The 21,348-nt window shown below is 35.6% G+C and overlaps 1 protein-coding gene across 1 annotated transcript in view; it reads right to left on the reverse strand.

Moving 5' to 3' along the window:
* Vwa8 (von Willebrand factor A domain containing 8) overlaps positions 1 to 20,134 on the reverse strand; it is a 392,265-nt gene extending 372,131 nt beyond the window's left edge. Inside the window, exons 1-2 of the mRNA XM_076872295.1 lie at positions 19,871 to 20,134; positions 12,306 to 12,383 (exon numbers count right to left, since the gene is read on the reverse strand). Coding sequence (XP_076728410.1) covers positions 12,306 to 12,383; positions 19,871 to 20,033 — 241 coding nt within the window. The 5' untranslated portion in view covers positions 20,034 to 20,134. The remainder of the gene's footprint in view (positions 1 to 12,305; positions 12,384 to 19,870) is intronic.
* Positions 20,135 to 21,348: the final 1,214 nt, after the last annotated feature.

Here is a 21,348-nt window from a genome sequence, read left to right on the forward strand (position 1 = left end):
GCAAAAGGAAAACCAAACTGAAGTGAGAAAATCTAGGCTTTCCTAATTAGTCTTCTGACCTTTTTCTTGTAGTCCTAATTTCCTGACTATGAAATAGAGTTTTAGAGAGAATAATAATTACTAAAGTTCCTTTCTTCAACAAAAGTCTATCATTTTGCCAGGCTCACACCTGTAATGCCAGCGACTCGGGAGGCTGATACAGGAGGATCTCAAGTTTAAAGCCAGATTCAGCAATGGTGAGGTACTCAACAACTCAGTGAGACCCTGTCTGTAATAAAATACAAAATTGGGCTGGGATTGTGACTCAGTAGTTGAGTGCCTCTGAGTTCAATCCCTGGAACCCCACCCCCACCAAAAAAAAGTCTATCAGTCTATGTTTTATTTGAAAATATTAAATATCCAAAAGGCTAAAGCTCAACTGAGGCAAAAATACAGGAATGAAAGTAACAGGGTATCAAACTTCAACCTAACTTCATTTCCAAAATATTTTAGAATATTTTAAAACTTAAAAAAAAAGAAAGCATCAAAATTCCCTGAGAACCAAAACTCATAATCTTCAATCATGCAATAACATCAAAAAAGCCAAATTTTCCCATTTTATAAATATTCCCTGAGAAAGAAAAAGTTCAACAAATAGAATATTTTAATACAATACAATCAATGGATGCACAAAAACTTGTATAATATAATATATTTTATCTTTCCAATCCATACGTGGCAACCATGTGATGCTTTTGTGGATACTGAAGACTTTGGTTGACTCAGCTACTTCTCCTATATTAAGCTAAACTCCTAAATCTTTTTCTTACAAATGGACACAGTCTCTCATAAGTACTGTCAATGTAGCAATTTGCTACTGAGTAAAGCATATGCTATAATCATCTTGATAGGAGAAAGACAAAAGATAACGATATTGTGACTGTGGAAAGAAAAATGATCAATGGATAACAAGAACAAGAAAACACAAATTAGGATCCATAGACTATTCTCAACATAAACTATCTTGAAAAAAAATTTAAAGAATAAGCTACTAATAGTTAAACATAAAAGAAATGAAAAAATTGATTACATAAAGGATTCATGAAAACAGTTTTTAAAAGTATATAAGCAAGGGGCTGGAATTGTGTTCAGAGGTAGAGAGCTCGCCTACCGTGCATGAGGCACTGGGTTCGATCCTCAGCACCACATAAATATAAAATAAAGACATTGTGTCCATCTATAACTAAAAAATAAATATTAAAAGAAGTATATAAGCAAGAAAATGTACTGGTTGTTTTGTTGTTATTTTTGTTTTGGTTTTTGTGGGGTTTGCTGGTCACCATTTCTGATAGTTTTGCTACATTTTAGAAGCCTTTATACTCTGGGGCTTGACCTCAACCAGCTACTATATTGCCCTGTGGTCATTTGTAAGATATGAAAATACATTTATTCAAAGGCTATAATTCATAAGTTTTGTAAAACACATTATTACTAAAATAAGAATGGAATTCTTAAAACTAGTACAGATATTCTTATGGATTCTTTCACTCAGTAAGACTTATGAAATGATTAAGCATTTGTGAATATGACAAAATGTTTCAGCCAACCTCATATGGGAGATTACAGTATCTTTGATATCAAAAGAAGAAATGGGTAGTGCTATCCTATTGAAAACTGTCAGGCACTGACTATACTTCCTGTCTTCCTGTTGAAAAGGTAAGCATCTTGCCACATTGTAAACATGGCAAATTTTATCTCTGAAGGAAACTGAAGCTATTTGAAGGGCCTACAGCCACTGGTAATCCTGCAAACAACCTGGCTGAAGGCAAATTCAAAATCAAATCTAGATGAAATGTACCAGATTAATTGTTTAAAGGAAAATACAGAATTAAGACTAAAGCATTTTTAGTATAGAACGACAGTTTTCCTTAATAATCCTCATATTCAACTATGTCATTCACAGGTATAAAATAATGGGAAATGAAAGAGAACAAGAATTAGAAGACCAAGGGAATGGTTTCCTGGCGACTCTTTTATTGAACACTAAGTGCCAGGCACTATTCTACACATTTGTCTTAGGCTATTTGATTCAATCCTTAAAATATACCTGTGAGGTTGTAACAATCATCCCCGTGTAACCAAAGAGAGTCCAGCAGTTAAACAACCTAGAGAAAAATCATGCAACTAGAAAGTAGTACGGACAAATTTTTAAATATAATTTCCACCCCCAGCAGTCTTTTCCCTACAGACATCGAATTAAATAAATTTTTCCTATTGTCTATCAAGAGACAATATTATTCCTCATTCTGAAGTTTACTATAAAAATGTAATTACACTCATAATAAGAAAAGACACAGAAATCATGAAAAATGTCCATTTTTTCCCAATTATCTCATTACAAATCTATTTTGTTAATATTTCCCCAGACAAGTATAAGAACTTGTTGAGAATTTATGTCACTAGTCTTACCCCAAGAAAAGAAAACCTGTCTACTACAATAATATGCTCACACATAAGCATTCAATAATGAATATTAAAAATAAATGTTCTCTCAACTCCCACTTCTAGTTAGGATGAAGAGAATTTCACTTTGAACATAACAACTAGAACAAATCACTTAATCTATAAAAATCACAGTTTTTCAAAACTTATCATAGAAGTAAGATTACAAAGAAACCCAAATGAACTAAAATCTAGAAAGTAATAAGCCCTTTAAGGAGAGGAAAAGACTCATAGCTAACTTTCATTCCTGGTAGAATCCCAGGCAGGAAGACAAAGAACCTGCCATAGATATGAGAGGAGAAACATACTGAGTTTTTTATTTACTTACTTACTTACTTACTTACTTATTTATTTTTGCTGTTGGATTCCATTTGCTAGCATCTTTTTTTAATTTATTTTTTCAATTTTAATTTGTTATATGTGGCAGCAGAATGCATTACAATTCATATTACACATATAGAGCACAATTTTTCATATCTCTGATTGCACACAAAGTAGAGTCACACCATTCATGTCTTCATACATGTACTTAGGGTAGTGATGTCTATTCATTCCACCTTCTTTCCCACTCACATGCGCCTCTCTTGCTCTCCCTCCCCTTTGCCCTATCTACAGATCATCTCATCCTCCCATTCCCCCCCCCCAACTCCCAACTCCATTAAGAATCAGCATCCTTAAATCAGAGAAAATATTTGGAATTTGGCTAACTTAGGATTGGCTAACTTCACTTAGCATTACATTCTCCAATTCCATCCATTTACCAGTAAATGCCATGATTTTATTCTCTTTTAATGCTGGATAATATACCATTGTATGTGTATACATACACACACACACACACACACATATATTCACATACACACAATGGAATATATATATGTCACATTTTCTTTATCCATTCATATACTGAAGGGCATCTAGGTTGGTTCCACAGTTTAGCTAATGTGAATGGTGCTGCTATAAACATTGATGGGCTGTGTCCCTGTAGTATGCATGTATGTATGTAGTCCTTTGAGTACAGACCGAGGAGTTAGATAGCTGGATCAAATGGTGATTCTAATCCAAGTTTTCCAAGGATTCTCCATACTGCTTTCTAGTGGCACCAATTTGCAGTCCCACCAGCAATGTATGAGTGTGCCTTTTCCCCCACATCCTCATCAACACTTACTATTGTTTATATTCTTTTTTATATTGGTTGCTCAAAACATTACAATGATCTTGACATATCATATTTCATACAGTTGATTCAAGTGGGGTATGAATTCTTATTTTTACCATGTGTACAGATTGCAGGATCACATTGGTTACACATTCACGTTTATATTCTTCATAGCTGCCATTCTGACTAGAGTAAGATGAAATCTTAGAGTAGTTTTGATTTGTACTTCTCTAATTGCTAGAGATGTTGAATATTTTTTCATATAATTATTGTCTGATTGTATATCATCTTCTGAGAAGGGTCTGTCATGCAATTCCAATCAAAATCCCAATGACATTCCTCATAGAAATAGAAAAAACAGTCATGAAATTCATCTGAAAAATAAGAGACCCAGAATAGCTAAAGCAATCCTTTGCAAGAAGAGTGAAGCAGGTGGTATCACTGTACCAGACCTTACACTATACTACAGAGCAACAGTAACAAAAACAGCATGGTATTGGCACCAAAACAGACTGGTAGACTAATGGTACAGAATAGAGGATACAGAGACAAACTCACATAAATACAGTGATCTTATATTAGACAAAGGCTACAAAAACATACATTGGAGAAAAGTATTGGAGAAAAATACTTCAACAAATAGTGCTGGGAAAACTGGAAATCCATATGCAACAAAATGAGATTAAATCCATATTTCTCACCATGCACAAAATTCAACTCAAAGTGGATGAGGGACCTAGGAATTAAACCAGAGACTCTGCCTATTAGAAGAAAAAGCAGGCCCAAATCTACATCATGTCAGATTAGGCCCCAACTTCTTTAATAAGATTCCTATAGCACAAGAATTAAAATCAAGAATCAATAAATAGAATGGATCCAAACTAAAAAGCTTGGAGGTAAATACAGAGCCTACTTTTGGGGAGCAAATTTTTACCACATGCATATCAGATAGAGCACTAATCTCTAGAATATATAAAGAACTCAAAAATCTTAACACCAAAAAAAAAAAAAAAACAAATAACCCAATCAATAAATGGGCCAAGCAACTGAATATACTGAACTTTTGACAAACTTAAAATGGCCACACATGAGCTGGCATGATGAATTAGTAAACTGAATCATCCCAGCCACAAAGAAAACCTGCAACTAACTACCCATCTATTCTTTCCCACCAGCTCTTACCAAGTGAAGGTACGTAGGAGTGCACACTATAAGCCAAACAGAGCAGAAGCTGAGAGATACCCTCTCTGAAGTATGTTGGACCTTTTATTAATGCAAGGAAACAACCCATTGACACCAGGGGTGGGATAGAAGACATGACAGAAATTCCACACGGACACTAGGGTCTTTATCCAGTGCAAAGGAGAAGTTCCTGAAGGATGATTCTGGGCTAGTACACATAAATTTTTTTGAGGTTTTCTTTTTCTTCAGTGAAATGGCCTCTAGAGGCAAGGCAATAGGACAAGAGAAATATAAATTGTAGAATGCAAAATACAGGACCGGATGGCAAAGAGAGCTCCCCAGCAATTCAAAAATCTGGTAGATATATAGCTAAGAGAGATTAACTATGTTTGCTGTGGGTTTTGAAGCTGGAGTTAGAATAAAAACTGAATATGTAAAAATAAGGAAATATTAAGAATGGAAATAAATGAAACAACAATAGAGAAAATCAACAAAGTATTTCTTTAAAAAGTCAATATCATTGATAAACTCTAGTAAGATTTATACTATTAAAAAGTATAAATACAAATTTCCAATATGAGGAATAAAAGAATATCACTGGAGATTCTACAAATATTTAAAGAATAATGAAGGCTTTAATATTAAAAAAATTATGCCAATGAGTTTACAAACTGAGATGAAAACACACTTATCTTTTTACTGAGTAAAAATAACTCAGTAGCTTGACTGAATAGGAGAGTCATTAGTTGTTTTACATTTGCTGAAATTTAGACAGTTAATGGTTACAGCGCATTTGTTACACACAGGACTACCAACATTAGTTTAAAATTTTAAAAAATAGGTATAATTTTAAAATAACAAAAACTGACAATGTGTAAATTTAAATAATCTTTGCAGACTTTCACAAATTCATCTACAACCAGTTCAGTGACAACTAGTTTGACCAATAGATCAGGCATTACATTGATTTGCCATCCTTAGACTTCATTTCTCCAAAGTTTGAAAGTTTTAACTTTCTTGTTGCTGTTACTTATAAATATAATTGCATTTCATGACACCAAAATTAACTATAAACTTCTTGGAAAGGGAAAAAAAGACTGTCTTTATAATCTTGGAGTAGACTAAGATTTCTAAAATACAAAGAGTATTAATTGTAAATGAAGTAAATAAATAATAAATCAAATGCAGCTAAAATGTCTGCGAACCCAGATACCAATGAGAAAGTGACTAAGCAAATAGACTAGGAATAGCATTTATAATGCATATAGATGACAAAGGAGGATATCCATAATATATAATGCATAATATATGAAAACATCTTATAAATCAATAATAAAAAGGCAAAGAACTCAATATTTTTAAATAGGTAAATGATGTAGACATTTCACAAGTGAAGATATACAAATGGCCAGCAAGTATAGGAAAATGTCTTGACCATCATCCCTCATCAGGGGAAAAGCAAATTAAAACCACAAGAGCACAGGTATTGCTGGAATAGCAGGGAAAGGACCTCTGAAATTCATTTCTCCATTAAAAAAAAAAAGAACACTTGCAAAAATTGTCAATAACTTTTTTAGAACTCTACAAATTAATGAAAGGCTTTGAATAGTCTAGCAAGCATTTATCCAAGAAAAAAAGAGATGAATTTCAGTAAGAATAGCAAGTTCTGTGTGTAACTTGCCCTAATTCCATCCCTAATTTTTCAGCTCTATGATTGTCTTGAAAACCAACCACCCATTACCACAGTAAAAACCACCATTACCTGGCAACCACTTCAATGGAACAGTACAGTTTGGAGTGCTCCAAAAGCCCCTTTCCTACAGAATTGTCCCTTCTTGGTCAGTCTGGCAGCTCCCTGAAAAATATCTCCTCTTAAAATTTGTCTTTATTTAACCTACTCAGAGCTCATTGTGTGTAAATAGCATGACACCAGGGCATGTGTTCAAAAAATAAATAAACAAAATCAACTACAATTATTTAATGTCACAGCTGCATGAGGCACTAATACCAACTGGAACTAACAAAAGGAGGGGCAAAAAAATTGAAACACTAGGAATGAGATATTCATAGAAGGCTTCAGCAACTCTACTATATGCCTAGAAATCTAGAAGGCCACGCACAGTAAGGCCTAATTGCTTATCTCTGGCTGACCCTTGAGGGTTTACACAAACAGAAGTAAAGTTAAAACATGATTATAAGCTGTTTGTGACAATGAAATCATATCCCAATGTAGAGGTAAAAAAGACCCTTAGCAATGGTCAAGAGAATTATTAGTTCAACGCATTTAAGAAATCTCTTGTTTAATCATTAGCTTACTACTGAACCAACCGAGCAGAAACTTAAAGCACGGCACATGACAAAGAATTTGGAATTTAAAGAAATAGCTTACAAAAGCAAATAAACAAGGAGAAACAAGAAATCCTGGGAAAGGCAGAATCTGATTTCCAGAGCTGCCACGTTATACTATTTTAAATATAAAAAATATGGTTCATAGGAAAAAAAAGAGTTAATAAAAAACTGCCTCTGAGGAAGCCAGACATTTGACTTGGTAGACAAACACTTTAAATCAATCATTACAAATAAATTCTAGAATAAAATGAAATCATGTCTAAAGAATTAAAAGATAATGTGAGGATGACATCTCAATAAAGAATATCAATAAAAATAGAAATTATTTCAAAAATCCAAATAAAAATTATGAACTTGAAAACTATAATAAGTGAAATGAAAAAATTCACTAGAGAAACTCAAAAACAAATGTGAACAGGTAAAGAATCATTAACTTTAAAGATAGATAAGTAAGTGATCAGAGAGAGGAAAGAATTAGCAAACTTGAAAACAGGCCAACTCAGAGTATCTAGTCTCAGTAACAGAAAGAAAAATGAAGTTTCTGAGACCAGTAGGATATCATCAAGCTTATCAACATACAAATAAAGGAGTACTAGAAAGAGATAGATAGAAGAGAAAAAATAATGGCTAAAAAATTGCCAAACTAATGAAAACCATTAAATCTAAGTATCCAAGAAACTCAACAAACTTCAAATAGGATGAACTCAGAAATTAGCACTGTTAATGTATTAGTCTGTTTTCCATTGTTATAACAAAATACCTGAGATAAAATAATTATAAATAAAATAGATTTATTTAGCCCACAGATTGGGAGACTGAAGATCCAAGATCAGGTGGCCCTATCTTTTCAGCATTTGATAAGAGCACCCTTGACTGTGCCATAACATGATAGAGGGATTCATGGTAGGAACATTAGAAGAGAAATTCAAAAAGGAGGGTCCAGTCTTACTCTTTCTATAACAAACCATCCTCCAGGAAATTCATTCCAAAAGGCCAGAATTAATCTCCCTTCCAAAAGCAGTTCCCCAGTGACCTAATTATCACTCACTGGGACCCTTAAAGGTTCGACCATCCTCCAGCACTCCCATTCTAGGCACAAGGTTCTAGGACATGAACCTTTGGGGGACAAACCACATCCAAACCATAGTACCTGTTATGGCTGGATGTGAGGTGTCCCCAAAAGCTCAGAGACAATGAAAGAGGCTTAAGGAAAAATGATTGAGTTATGAGAGCCCTAACGCAATCTGTGAATTGATCCCCTGACAAAATTAATTGAGTGATAACTGAAGGAGGGTATGGTGTGGCTGAAAGAGGTGGGTCCCTGAGGAAATTCCTTGGGGGGGAGGGTGACTTATTTGGTATCTGGTGAGTGGAGTCTCTCTCTGCTTCCTGATCATCATGTGAGCTATTTCTCTCCACCACACTCTTTTGCAATTATTATGTCCTGCCTCCTCTCGAGCGCTGAGGAATGGAGCCTGCTATCTATAGACTGAGAACTCTGAAACTGTGAGCCCCTAAATAAACTTTTCCTCCTTCACAATTGTTTCAGGTTATTCTTTTAGTCACAGCATTGAAAAAGCTTACTAAAACAGTACACACCCTAATCAAACTATCAAAAGCCAAAATGAGAATCTTCACAGCAGAGAGAAAATTAACTCATTACATAGAGGATCCTTGATAAGATTAATAACTGACTTCTCATCAGAAAGTACGGAGGCCAAAGGCAATATGGTGACATATTCAAAGTGCTCAAAAGAACCGTCAACCAAGAACTGTATACCCAGTAAAATTATCCTTCAAAATACAAAGAAGAAATTATGATATTTCCAGATCAACAAAAACAGAGAATTCTTTACTGGCTGACTTCCCCTATAAGAAATACTAAAGTCCTTCTTTCAGGCTGAAATGAAAGCATAATAAATAGTAAATCAAGTCTACACAAAGAAATTAAGACTGGTAAAGAAAATAATACAAGCAAATATAAAGACAGTATAAACATGTTTTTGTCCATTCTTTTCTTCTCCTATTTAACTTAAAAGACAACTTCATAAAGCAAAAATTACAAAACTATATACTTTTTTTTTGAGAGAGAGAGAGAGAGAGAGAGGAAGAGAGAGATAATTTTTAATATTTATTTTTTAGTTTTTGGCAGACACAACATCTTTGTTGGTATGTGGTGCTGAGGATCGAACCCGGGCCGCATGCACGCCAGGCGAGCGCACTACCGCTTGAGCCACATCCCCAGCCCAAAACTGTAGACTTTTAATGTATAAAGATAAAAGTTGTATAACAATAATAACACAAAGGGGGCTGTGGCTCAGTGGTAGAGCCCTCACCTAGCATGTGCGAGGCCCTGGGTTTGATCCTCAGCACCACATAAAAATCAATAAATAAAGGTATTATGTCCAACTACAACTAAAAAAATAAACATTAAATAATAATAATAATAACAACAACACAAAGGAAGTGGGAGAGAACAGACCTACATATACTGAAGCAAAGTTTTTTATAATATTAAAATTAAAGTTAGTATTAGCCTGAAAAATTGCTTTAGGTGTTAACTGTAATCCCTATGATGACCACTAAGGAAATATAATTAAAAAGAAAAAACCTAAAACATAGTAAAATAAAGGGGGGACAGAGTAGAGAAGATAGATGGCAAAGCCATTTAGAAGGTAGAGTCAATGTAATTTTGCATTAGATGAAAATAAGATTTCTTTCCTAAAGAGCACATAGTCTAGTGAAAAAATCTAAAGAGTAAAAAAAAAAAAACATGTTCTATATTGTGTTCAATCACTGAAACACAGAACAAAAGAGAGTGGAAAGATTAGGCTAAGTCTAGATCAAAATAGCTAAGGATTTATCTTTGTTCCCAAGGTATAAGAAAGATGTTTTAAATTCTTGAGAAAAGAAGTAAAATGATTTTGAGCAAAGAAATGGCAAGTCATTAGGAATAGTCAAATCAAAAGCACAATAGCACAATAAAATACCACTTCACATGCATAAGGATGGCTACAGTCAAAATGATGGACAGTAAAAAGCAGTGATGATATTGAGAAATGAGAACCCTTATTCATTGCTGATGGGGATGTAAAATGGTACAGCTGCTTTGGAAACCATTTTGGTAATTGCTCAAAATGTTACAAAGGATTACCATATGACCTAGCAATTTCTCTCCTGGGTACATATGTAAGAAAATTGAAAATATATGTCCGTATAAAAACTTCTACAACAGTATTACTCATAACAGACCAAAAGTGGAAACCAAATATCCATCAACTGATAAATGCATATACAAATTGTAAAATATTCATACAATGGAATATAATTCATCCATAGTAATACATACTATGACAACAATGAGCCTTGAAAACATGTTAAGTGAAATAAGCCAAATACAGAGGCCACATATTGTATGATTCCATTTATATAACATGTCCTGAATAGACAAACCCATAAAAACATAATGTGTAGTGCTTACCAAGGGTTGAGGTTGAAAAGGAAAAAATGGGGAGTGACTATTAATATGTAACTTTTCAGGGATAATTACAATGTTCTAAAGTTAGTGGTGTGGCTGTACAACTCCTTGAATATGCTACTAATCAATAAACTATACACTTTAAAAAAGTGAATTTTATGGTATATGAATTACATCTGAACAAAACTTATAAACAAAAACCACAATGTGTTACTATTTCATACCTAATAGAATAAGACACCAATGTTGGTAAGGATGTAGAATATCATTGTTAAAAGTAAATGGTACAGCCAAGTGTAGTGATGCATGCCTGTAATCCCAGTGGCTCTGGAGGCTGAGGCAGAAGGATCACAAGTTCAAAGCCAAACTCAGCAATTCAGTGAGTCCCACAGCACAGCAAGACCCTGTCTCAAAAACAAAGAACTGGGGACACTGCTCAGTAATTAAGTACCCCTGGGTTCAATCCCTGGTACAAAAAAAAATGGAAATAGTACAACTGATCAATTGATTTGGAGAATTATTTCCAGTGTGTTATAAACAGATATCTATCCTATAATACATCAATTCAATTCCTAGTTTTCTACTCAAAAGAAGTGAAAATTTATGATCACAAGACTTGTACACAAATTTTCATAGTGCCTTATTTATGACAATCTAAAAATGGAAGTTATCCAAATATCTATCAACAGAAGAATGGATGAACACACTGTGGTATTTTTTACAATAAACTACTATTCGGCAATCAAAACAAACAGATAGGTGCAGCCACATGGATGAACCTTAAATTTATTCTCTTGATGTAAAGAACTTAGATACACACACACAATCATACTGCATGAGTCTACTTTTAAAAAGCTAAGGAGTAGGTAAAACTAATCTATCACGGCAGAAAAGACAACAGTGGTTTCCAAGTCAGGATAAAGGCAAAGAGAACATTTGGAGGTTGTTACAGTTTGAATCTGGAATATCCTCCAAAGGTTTATGTGTTGAAGACATGGTCCCCAGCTGGTGGCATTCTTGGGAGTTAGTAGAAACTTTAGGAGTAAAGCCTAGTTGGAGGAAGTAGGTCACTGAGGATATATCTTGTTCTAGGCTGTATCCCTCTGCATCCCAGCCACCATAAAGTGGGTACCTTCACTCTGCCACACTTATGTTCTGCCTTGCCATGGGCCCAAAGCAATGGAGCTATCCAACCATAAAATGAAACCTCTGAAATCATGAGCCAAATAAATCTTTCCTCCTTTAATCTGAGTTTATGTCAGGTATGTTGTCACAGAGATGGAAACCAATACAGACGTAATAAAAGTAATCCTGGTGGTTATATAGGTTTATAAAATTGTCGAAACTAACCAAATGAACATTTAAAATCTATGCATTTTAATAGATGTAAACTTTATCCCAAGTTTTTTTTTAAGGGTAGTGAGAAAAACTAATGTTTCTACTAAATAGTCATGAATAAAGAAAGTAATAGGATGTCTTGGATAGGTTTTAAATACTCCAGAACAAAAAAAAAAAAGAGGTTCAGGTTAAAGATTGGCATAATATTAATAAACTAGATCATACACTTTTTAAAATATTCTCTCTAGGTTGTGTTTGTTTTAAAATTCCCATTAAAAAAGTTTAAAATGTATTAATTCATAAATAAATATTTCTTACTGTAGTTCTGTGGCACAAGTTCTGGGTTCTTAGGAGTTCTCAACTTATAGGATACATCCCCAATATTAACAGTATCACCTAAAAAGAGAATAAAGAAAACACACATTACAAGGGACAAGTGACATATACCATGCCTTTATCAACAATGATTCTCCTGACCTAAAAGAGGAGATCACAGAAATGTACTGCACATATGACTATGTTAAAGGCAGTGCATTCAAAAACTTCTGTCCACAGTATAAGTTATATCAGGGAGAAATGAAGTATTATTAAAATTCACATTTCAAATTTGGGTTAGAAAAAAAAGATGAAGCACAATACAATATTAACCATCTTTGTTTTTTCATTAATAGTAATGCTAACATAGGCAATAATAATACAGAAGGTGTATGTTATTTAAGAGTATCCAAAGCATGACTAGTTGAATTTTTAACACATATCCTCAACCTTTTTATATCTTTATACATCCTTATTTTACTACGTACAATTTCAGGTTCTCTAGCAATCCACCCCAAAATTTAATATTTCTAGATCCATATTAAAAGAACAAAACTCTAAGTGACATAAATGCCAAGAACCTCAACATGAAACAAGTAGAAAAAGAACTACAAAAGTTCTCAGTAACTTCTATACTTTCAATTTTTTAAACTAACATTAATTTATGACTGATTTTCTAAAGTGCAGGACTAAACCAAATAATCGCTCTCTGCTTTGTCCTAACAGCAAGTTAGGCATACTGACACCATCTGCACCTGGAACTTTGGACACGGTTCAAAGACACTCAAAATGTAGTTGTGGAAAATTCATATTTCAGAATGGCCAGTTTATAACTAGTCAGATACCCTAGAGACTAAGAACTTAAATCATGGTGATAATAACAACCATCTTCAGTTTCTGGTCTTCACACTTTCAAAGACCAATAGCAACATCATCACCTGAAAATTATTAAAAATGCAAATATTCAGACCCCCCAGAACACTGAATCAGAAACTCTAGAGTATTGTCCAACAATCTGCTTCAGCAAGCCCTCCTGGTCATTTTTAATGCAACTTTGAGAACCACTGGTCTTTAAATTCTAATATTCTCAAAAATGTAGTGGTCAGTAGAGTCTCACAGTACAACCTTAACTACTTCCAGGCATTGGCTGATAGATTATGCTACCCTATTTTTCTTAGTACAAAGAAAACATAAATTAGCTACTTTCTAAAGTATCTGTTTTTAAAGTATAACCTTCCTTACAAATATAAGAGAGATACTTACTGCCTTTTATTACAGAATAGTTATAAAGAATTATAGCTGTGTCATTTTCAAATGAGAATCCTTCATAAATGTTATTTCAATTCTTAAAAAGACTATAATTATCTGGCAGCTCATTTTCCCCTTTAACCATGTGAAGATAGAGGTAAAAGGTGTCAACATGAACCAAAAAGTTGGCCCTCACTAAAACATCTCATCAGTTGGCACCTTGATTTTGGAATTTCCAAACCCCAAACTGTGAGAAATATATTTCTGTTGTTTGTGAATAATCCAGTTTATGAAATTTGTTATAGCAGCCCAAGCAGACTAAGACATCTCTTGATATGTTTTTTGCAAAAAAAATTTTAACTTAACATTAAATAACAGGGGAATCACAAAATAAAACATGGTATATCTATAACTTTTTTACTGAGGTTTTTTTAAGTAGTAAAATTTTTCCTCAGTATTTAGAACTGCACTTTTGATCTTCCCATCAAAAAGCTCAACTCAGTATTCCCATTCTGCTAATGGCTACTTCTTCCTTCTAGCAGTTCAGACCACAAAGCTTGAAATCAAGAAATTCTTAATTTTTCTCTTTTATACCCTAATCCATGGTAGTCCAAAAAGCCTTCTCTCACATATCTTGACAGATTTTCTGTTTCAACCCTTGCTCCACTACAGTCTAGTCTCAATAGAGTACCTACAGTGATCCTAATAAAATATGCATCAATACCAATCCTCTGGTCAATCCTCCATTCTTTGCAATAGCCTACAGGCATATTTTTAATCTAGCTCCCCCAGTTTCCTCGCTGACTTCATCTCCTATAATTTTTCTCTGCACTCATCCTACTCCAGCCACAACTGGTCTCCTCCCTATTTCTTGTTTCTGCGCTGGACTTTTCTACTAACTAAAATGCCTTACCAAGCATATTGATTTGTCAATCAGAGACCTTGAAAGAAACAGATGGGATATTGTTACATTTAAATTGAGTAACTGAAAAGAGTATGATCAAGAAACGATTAACAAAGGTGAGGGCAGAAAAATAATAAGTATAATGCAATATCCTAGGACTAGCCATAACAGAAAACCATGACCACCTCTAGGCCTAAAAAGCCAGAAGAGCAAGCAAGGAAAGAAGGAAACTAGATAAAGCAACATCCTAACCTCTTTCTCTGTGAAAGAAAACAGCAAAACCATGGTGATGACCTGGGCAACAAGGAGCTAGAGAATAAATATGAAGGAAAAAGAAGAAAAAAAAACTTGACAGAAAAGTAGAAATAGATAAATTCACAATCATCTAAATAATTTAATGTATTTCTCCAGAAATTGATGGAAGGAACAGGGGGAGAAAGGAATACAGAAGTTAGGACAATTGCTTCTTAGTCTTTTGGCTAAGATTAAGTATCAAAGATAAGGGCAGAGAAGAGTATTGATCTGAAATCACCTGACCTACAAAACCTTTTTGGAACATTACACCCAATGACAGCATATTACAAGTTCTTTTTAAATGTACATGGAAAATTCACCCAAGTATATCATAAACTGGACCATGAAGCAAGTCTTGATAAATTTCAAAGGACTAAAATCATAGAGTATGCTTTCTGGCCACAGTGAAATTAAACTAGAAATCAAATCAAAAAGGTATCTGAAAATCCCCAAACATTAGAGCATCAAGCAAGAGGCTTCTAAAAATGTAAATCAACTTAGTAAACTAGTTGAAAACCTAACTTAATATACTTTTATATTAACTGAGTCTTAGCCAGTCACACCAAGCCCAGCTTCAGTCAACACAGGTTGCCAACTGATCAAACCATGGGCAAATAAGGCAAACAGTGAACTATAATCCATCAAGTTCTTTCTGAACTGCACTTGTTTCTTGTCCATAAGTGCTGCTTGCCCTCATTGCTATGTGAACCTCTCTGAAACTTTTCTGGTTCTAGAGCTATCTGATTTGCCAATCATTCATTGCTCAGTTAAACTCTTAAATTTGATTTGTATGAAGTTTTTAACAAGCTTTGACAAAGAAGTTGGTTTAGTTCATGGTTTCTCAAACGTGGCACTATTGACATTTTGGATAGATACTTCTTCATTGTGACAGTGTTATAGTTTAGATATTAAGTGACCCAAAAGCTCATGTGTGAGACAATGCAAGAAAGTTTAGAGGTGAAATGATTGGGTTATGAAAACCTTAACAGAGTCCATGAATTAATCCTCTCATAGGGATTAACTTGGTGGCAACTGTAAGCAGGTAAGGTGTGTCTAGAGAAAGTAGGTCATAGGGGGCATGCCTTTGGGATATATATTTTGTTCCAAGAGAGTGGAGCTGTCTCTTTCCTGGTGGGGGTGTTTTCCTCTACCACATTATTCTGCCAAGATGTCCTGCCTTATCTTTGGACCAGAGCAATGGAGTTGGCCATCTAGAAACAGCCATCTATGTTCAGAGACCTCGGAAACTGTGAGCACCAAATAAACTCTTCCTCTCTAAAATTGTTCTTGTCAGGTCTTTTGGTCACAGCAGCAAAAAAGCTCACTAAAACAGAGGAGCTGTCCTGTGTATTATAGAATGTTTAGCAGTATCACTGGCCTCCACACACAAAATGACAGTAGTAGTCCTCCCTCATGGTTCTGACAACCAAAAACCATCTCCAGACCTCGCCAAATGTCCCCTGGGGGAGGGGAATCACCTCGGGTTAAGAACCAATGGGTCAGTGGCACCGTTTTTTAATACACAAAACTGAGACCCAAGAGAAAACCAAATATATCAATTTCCACCTTGGTCTTTGTGTTCCTGGTATGGGTCTTCCTAATGATTTGTACGTTTACAACTCTTCTGGAATATTTCTGTTAAATTCTTTAATATATAAACACTATCATAAGATCCTCAGAGTCAAAATATCCTATTGCAGGGTCAAAATAGTTAATAATTTCCCAAGGTTCAATACCAAGTCAATATAGAATTAAGACCTAAACCAAAGTATAGTTCTTTTCCCTTTATACTGGATTTCTCAGTTTAAGCCAGAGTTATTTATTTTCCCTCCCCTGTGTCATTTATTACTATTTCTATTATAGCCCAAAGGTATAATCTCAAAATCACAAAAATGTTTATAAATGGACATTTATTTCACTGTTTATATGTTTTAAAATAGACAATCTACATATCCAAGAATGAGAAACCAGTAAGATAAATTATGTGGATAAATACATTAATTTAATAATTTCTATTTTAAATGATCATGCATGGCAATATTATGTTGATATATTCACAACAATGTGTCATAAAACACATATCCCATTTTTCAAACGATGTTTTTGCATAAATGTTTTATCTATTATAGTGAGATCAATAAAACTTGATAGGATTAAGGGCAAAAAAGTGACAATTAGAGCTTGGATTATGGCTCAGTGTTAGAGTGCTTGCCTAGCATGTGTGAGGCACTGGGTTCAATTCTCAGCACCACATATAAAAAAAACAAAATAAAATCCATTAACATAACAACTAAAGAAATATTTTTAAAAAGTTGACAATTATAAATTTGGGTAAGAGGAATATTTAGGGGATTTGTATTTTCCAGTTTTCTATAATGAATATAGATTGATTGTGCAAAAGTATTTTAAAGTATTTCTATAAACATTTAATTCATACACAGGAGTCATAAAGAAAAAGCTGTGAATCCATTAATAATGGTATTGAAAGAGAACACTAAATGTCATAGTAGATTTACATAGTTGTGTTTCTGAGTTTCTCATTTTATCTCCAGTATATTTGAATCCATTTCACATCAGAGTCCTACTGAACGAACTTACTTGGCTCTATCTGTGAAAACACTACAATACTCTTTATTGAAAACTCTGCAGTAGATAACCACCTTGTTAACTAACCCGTTTCTAAAACCAAGAGACACTATTACTAATAGAAGTGTAAATGGATAAAGAATTTACAAATTGAAGATACTTACACTATCTACAAACAAAGAATAAAAAACAGTGGCTTTGGGATTTTGTGTTGTTTTGTTTTTCCATAAATGACCTATCTTTCTTCTTATCAGGCTTAGTAAAGTTTCTATCTTGAGAGCCAACAACACAATCACAGCTTCTCACACTGGTTCTCTGATCTTTAACCTAGTAAGCCACTGAAGGCTTATTAAGTACAATGTGTTGGCAGGCCCCAAAGCAACATAATGATAAATAAGACATAAAGTCCAGGGGAAAGAAGAATATGTTGTTTATGTACTTTGCTGTGTACTTTTTTTCCCCAAACTGCTAAGGAAGCAATGTCAATTATAGAGAAGAGTTAGTAAGTTACTGGTCACATGTATCAGCGCAGCTCAGAGCCTCTTTTCCTCTTTTCACTCTTTTCATTATAAACATGAATCCATTATGAACTACTGCTGTTTTTTTGTTTGTTTGTTTGTTTGTTTGTTTACATTTGTCAATGTATGACCTCTGGTTCCAAATAGGCCACTCCAACCTGGAAGGCCTTGCCCTAACATGTCAGAATAGCCAAGAACTTCCTTCTGTTTCCCTGGCTCATAACTTTTCTTACTTGAGCCCAGATCTCTGGTAAGTTTACAGGTGCATTAATCCACATGCCTCAAATCTTCAGCATTACAAATCTTTGTAGCAGAAGGCAAGTTAGGTCAACATAATGTACTTCTTGTGTTCTGATTCTGCCAGAGTCAATGGCTGAGTCTAAGAAGTTAAACTGTTATTCTCATGTCTGTGACTTGCATTTGAAACAAAGCCTATACTTTGAATTGTTGAATATAACACAAATTTGAGGGCATTTACCACCATCTATATAATACAGACTTAAAATTTACATTCACATGCATTTCTAATATTTTTACAATCAACAAGTATTATTCAGGTATATAGAGAGTAACTTCTATTTTTAAAAATGTGTCAATTATCTCTACTCCATCTGCCTATCCAGATACTTCTGAACCTAAAAGTAACTGGTTTCATTTCTTCTAAAGCCACTGAAGCAGAATAACTTTCACCTAGCTAAGAATGTATAATACTAATAATATATGTACTGTATTGCAAGTTGAATCCTCACAACAACCCAATCTTCTTAACCTCATTTTACAGTTAAAATTGGAACACAAGTAAACTACCTTCAAGTCCTCATGGCTAGATAGTAGTCCAGAAGTGGATTCCAACCAAGACTGTTTAGCTCCAAAACCCAAGGTATAGATTATGCTACATGCCTGACCTTGACCTCTGCCTTTAGGATAGAGGAGCAACAAACAAACAAATAACATAACAAATAAAAACAAAACAAATATTCTAGACACCACAACTGGGGAAAGGCAAACTCTGAATTTCAGTTCTGCGGGAAGCATTTGTTCAATGAATGAATGAATGAATGGATGGGAGGTAAAACTGACTCATTTCTTGGGAAGAAAAAGTATTAGTTGAAGAGAGAAAGCAAGAGGAATAATGGAATCTACAATTTCATAGTGAAAACCTCCATCATTCTAAGCAACAATTAAATTGACAAAATTTTTCCTAGAAATCACTTAGACATTGAAGAACAACAACATACATCTCTTCCCTTAATCATCACTAACACTCAAACTCCAATATAAAACAAAGAGGATTCTGAAACCACCTTAAGTAGAGACAAAAAAAAAAAAAAAAATGCCAATTTAGAAATCAGAGCATATAGTTCTAGTGTAGTCTCTAGTTGTGTGATCTGTAGCAAATCACAACACCACACACACACACACACACACACACACACACACACACTTAGTGTTTAGGCTAAATGAACCTGTGATTTTCAGCTCTAAGATTATGTGGAACTTGGAAAGACTAGTGTAGATCTCGAAGAAAAGACTTGTGGAGATATATCACACCGTCAACTATGGGTTCTTTGACCAGAATGTATGCTTTTACTCAATGTCAAGCCCTGCAGGGAATATGGCATAGCTATATGGCATAGCACTATGGCTTCCAGGCCCAAGCCTTTGGGGCACTCAGAAAGCAAGGTCAATTCCAGCTTTCAAAAACTTGCAAGGCTGCTGCATTAACCTCTACATGTACTATAATTCAAGTCAGATTTCTGGGGGTAAACGCGCCAGTGGAGGAGGAGAACAGGTCATCAGGATCTTTAGTCCAGACCCTCAAGTTACAGAATGAAGCCCAGAGAGTGCCAGCGCTTTGCCCCACATTACGCAGCAGTTAGCAGAGAGATCGGACGAGAACTTAGATCTCTTAGCAACCGTGACAGCAAGCGCTCCAGCCGAGTGCCGCGAGGCAGCAGCCGGCAGAGGCCCGGACCCAGCGCAGGCTGCAAGGAGCACGGCGGGGGCGCCTGGGTTACCTGTGTCTGCCCCCGCCCCGGCGTGCAGCAGTCTGACCTCCGGCCGCTGCCCATCGCTGCCCGGCCTGGCCCGCACCACCTGCCGCAGGAGCAGTCGCACACGCCGCGAGGGTGAGGCCCCGCGGCCGCCAGGCGCTCCGAGAAGCAGGAGGCGGGATTGCATGGAGCCGGGGTCCTGCCAGGGACAGCTAAGGGTCCCAGGCCCAACCGCGTCCCGGGACCACAGCGAGAACCGGTGCGGCAAGAGGGACAGGAAGCGACACCACGCTGAGTCCGCCGGAAACTCCTTCCCCCGGCTCGGCCGGCTCAGCCCTCTCGGCCCGGCCCACCGGGGCGGAGAGAGCCCGGGGAGCCTTCTTTGGCCCCCGGCTGCCGGACCTCCGCTCCTGCGCACCTCGCCTCCCCAGCGACCCCTCGCCTGGATTCTCCAGGCCTGCCTCCCTGTCACCCCATAAACTCTGGGGAGTTCAGAAAATGCTGAAGGGTTTTAGGAGCATCGGAATTCAGATAACTCGCACTGTCTTCATTTCTTGGTCTTATTGTAATGCGCTTTACCCGTGTGTTGCTTCAAATCCTTTTTGGGAATTGAGAAAACATGCATGAGATTATGGGAACTTTCACCCATGTTGATTCGTTGTAACTGTACCAGTGTTTCCATCCATTAACTGAAAGCCTTAACCTTTGGAGGTTTTGTTGTTTCTGTTTCTGTATGTTTTATTATCCCTTCCTAAAATCCGAGTGAAAATTTTACATTGTGATGGTATATACTGCTAAACTATCAGAAAGGATCCAAATCAAGCTCTTTTCAGTCATGCAGCAATACAAGAGTTATATAAACATAACTTGTATCTCTAGTAGGAGAAAAGTAGGGCACTGGCTAAGGCAGCCTCCTTTTCATGCATTCCAAAAGCAGAAATAGTTCTATCACAAAGCAGAGGAAGCCTAATGTAATTATACTACATCACCAAAATGTCAGGAGTGAATTGACCAAGGCAAACAGTTTGAATCAAGTTCTACAAACAAACATCCAACAAAGAGAGCAGGCCTCACTTTTAGCTAAAGGCCTTGCTAATTCTAAAGCTGCCACTATCTTTAAATACATATTGAACACCTATACACCTATCTCACAAGCATATAAATCCATGATAGATGCTGAGAAGAAAGTGATTGAGATGAGGCTGTAAAATAGAAGCTGGGCTGAGTAAAGAAGACTTTATGCATCCTGCTCAAGGACTGGGACTTGAGTAATGAAGGCTGACACAGGCTTCTAACTTAGGGAGATGGTGAAAATAAAGGTAATAAATACTCATTTAATGTATCACAACGTGGTTTCATTAGTATCTTATTTATTCTTCACAACCACCTTAGGAAACTGCTAGAAGATATGACATAGATGTAGGTAGGATACAAGCTTATAAAATACTTTGCTCATTTTGAGCACACACTATGTGCCAAAGATTGTGTTAAGCACTTTAATG

Source organism: Callospermophilus lateralis, chromosome 12, assembly GCF_048772815.1.
Source record: "Callospermophilus lateralis isolate mCalLat2 chromosome 12, mCalLat2.hap1, whole genome shotgun sequence".
NCBI lineage: Eukaryota > Metazoa > Chordata > Mammalia > Rodentia > Sciuridae > Callospermophilus > Callospermophilus lateralis.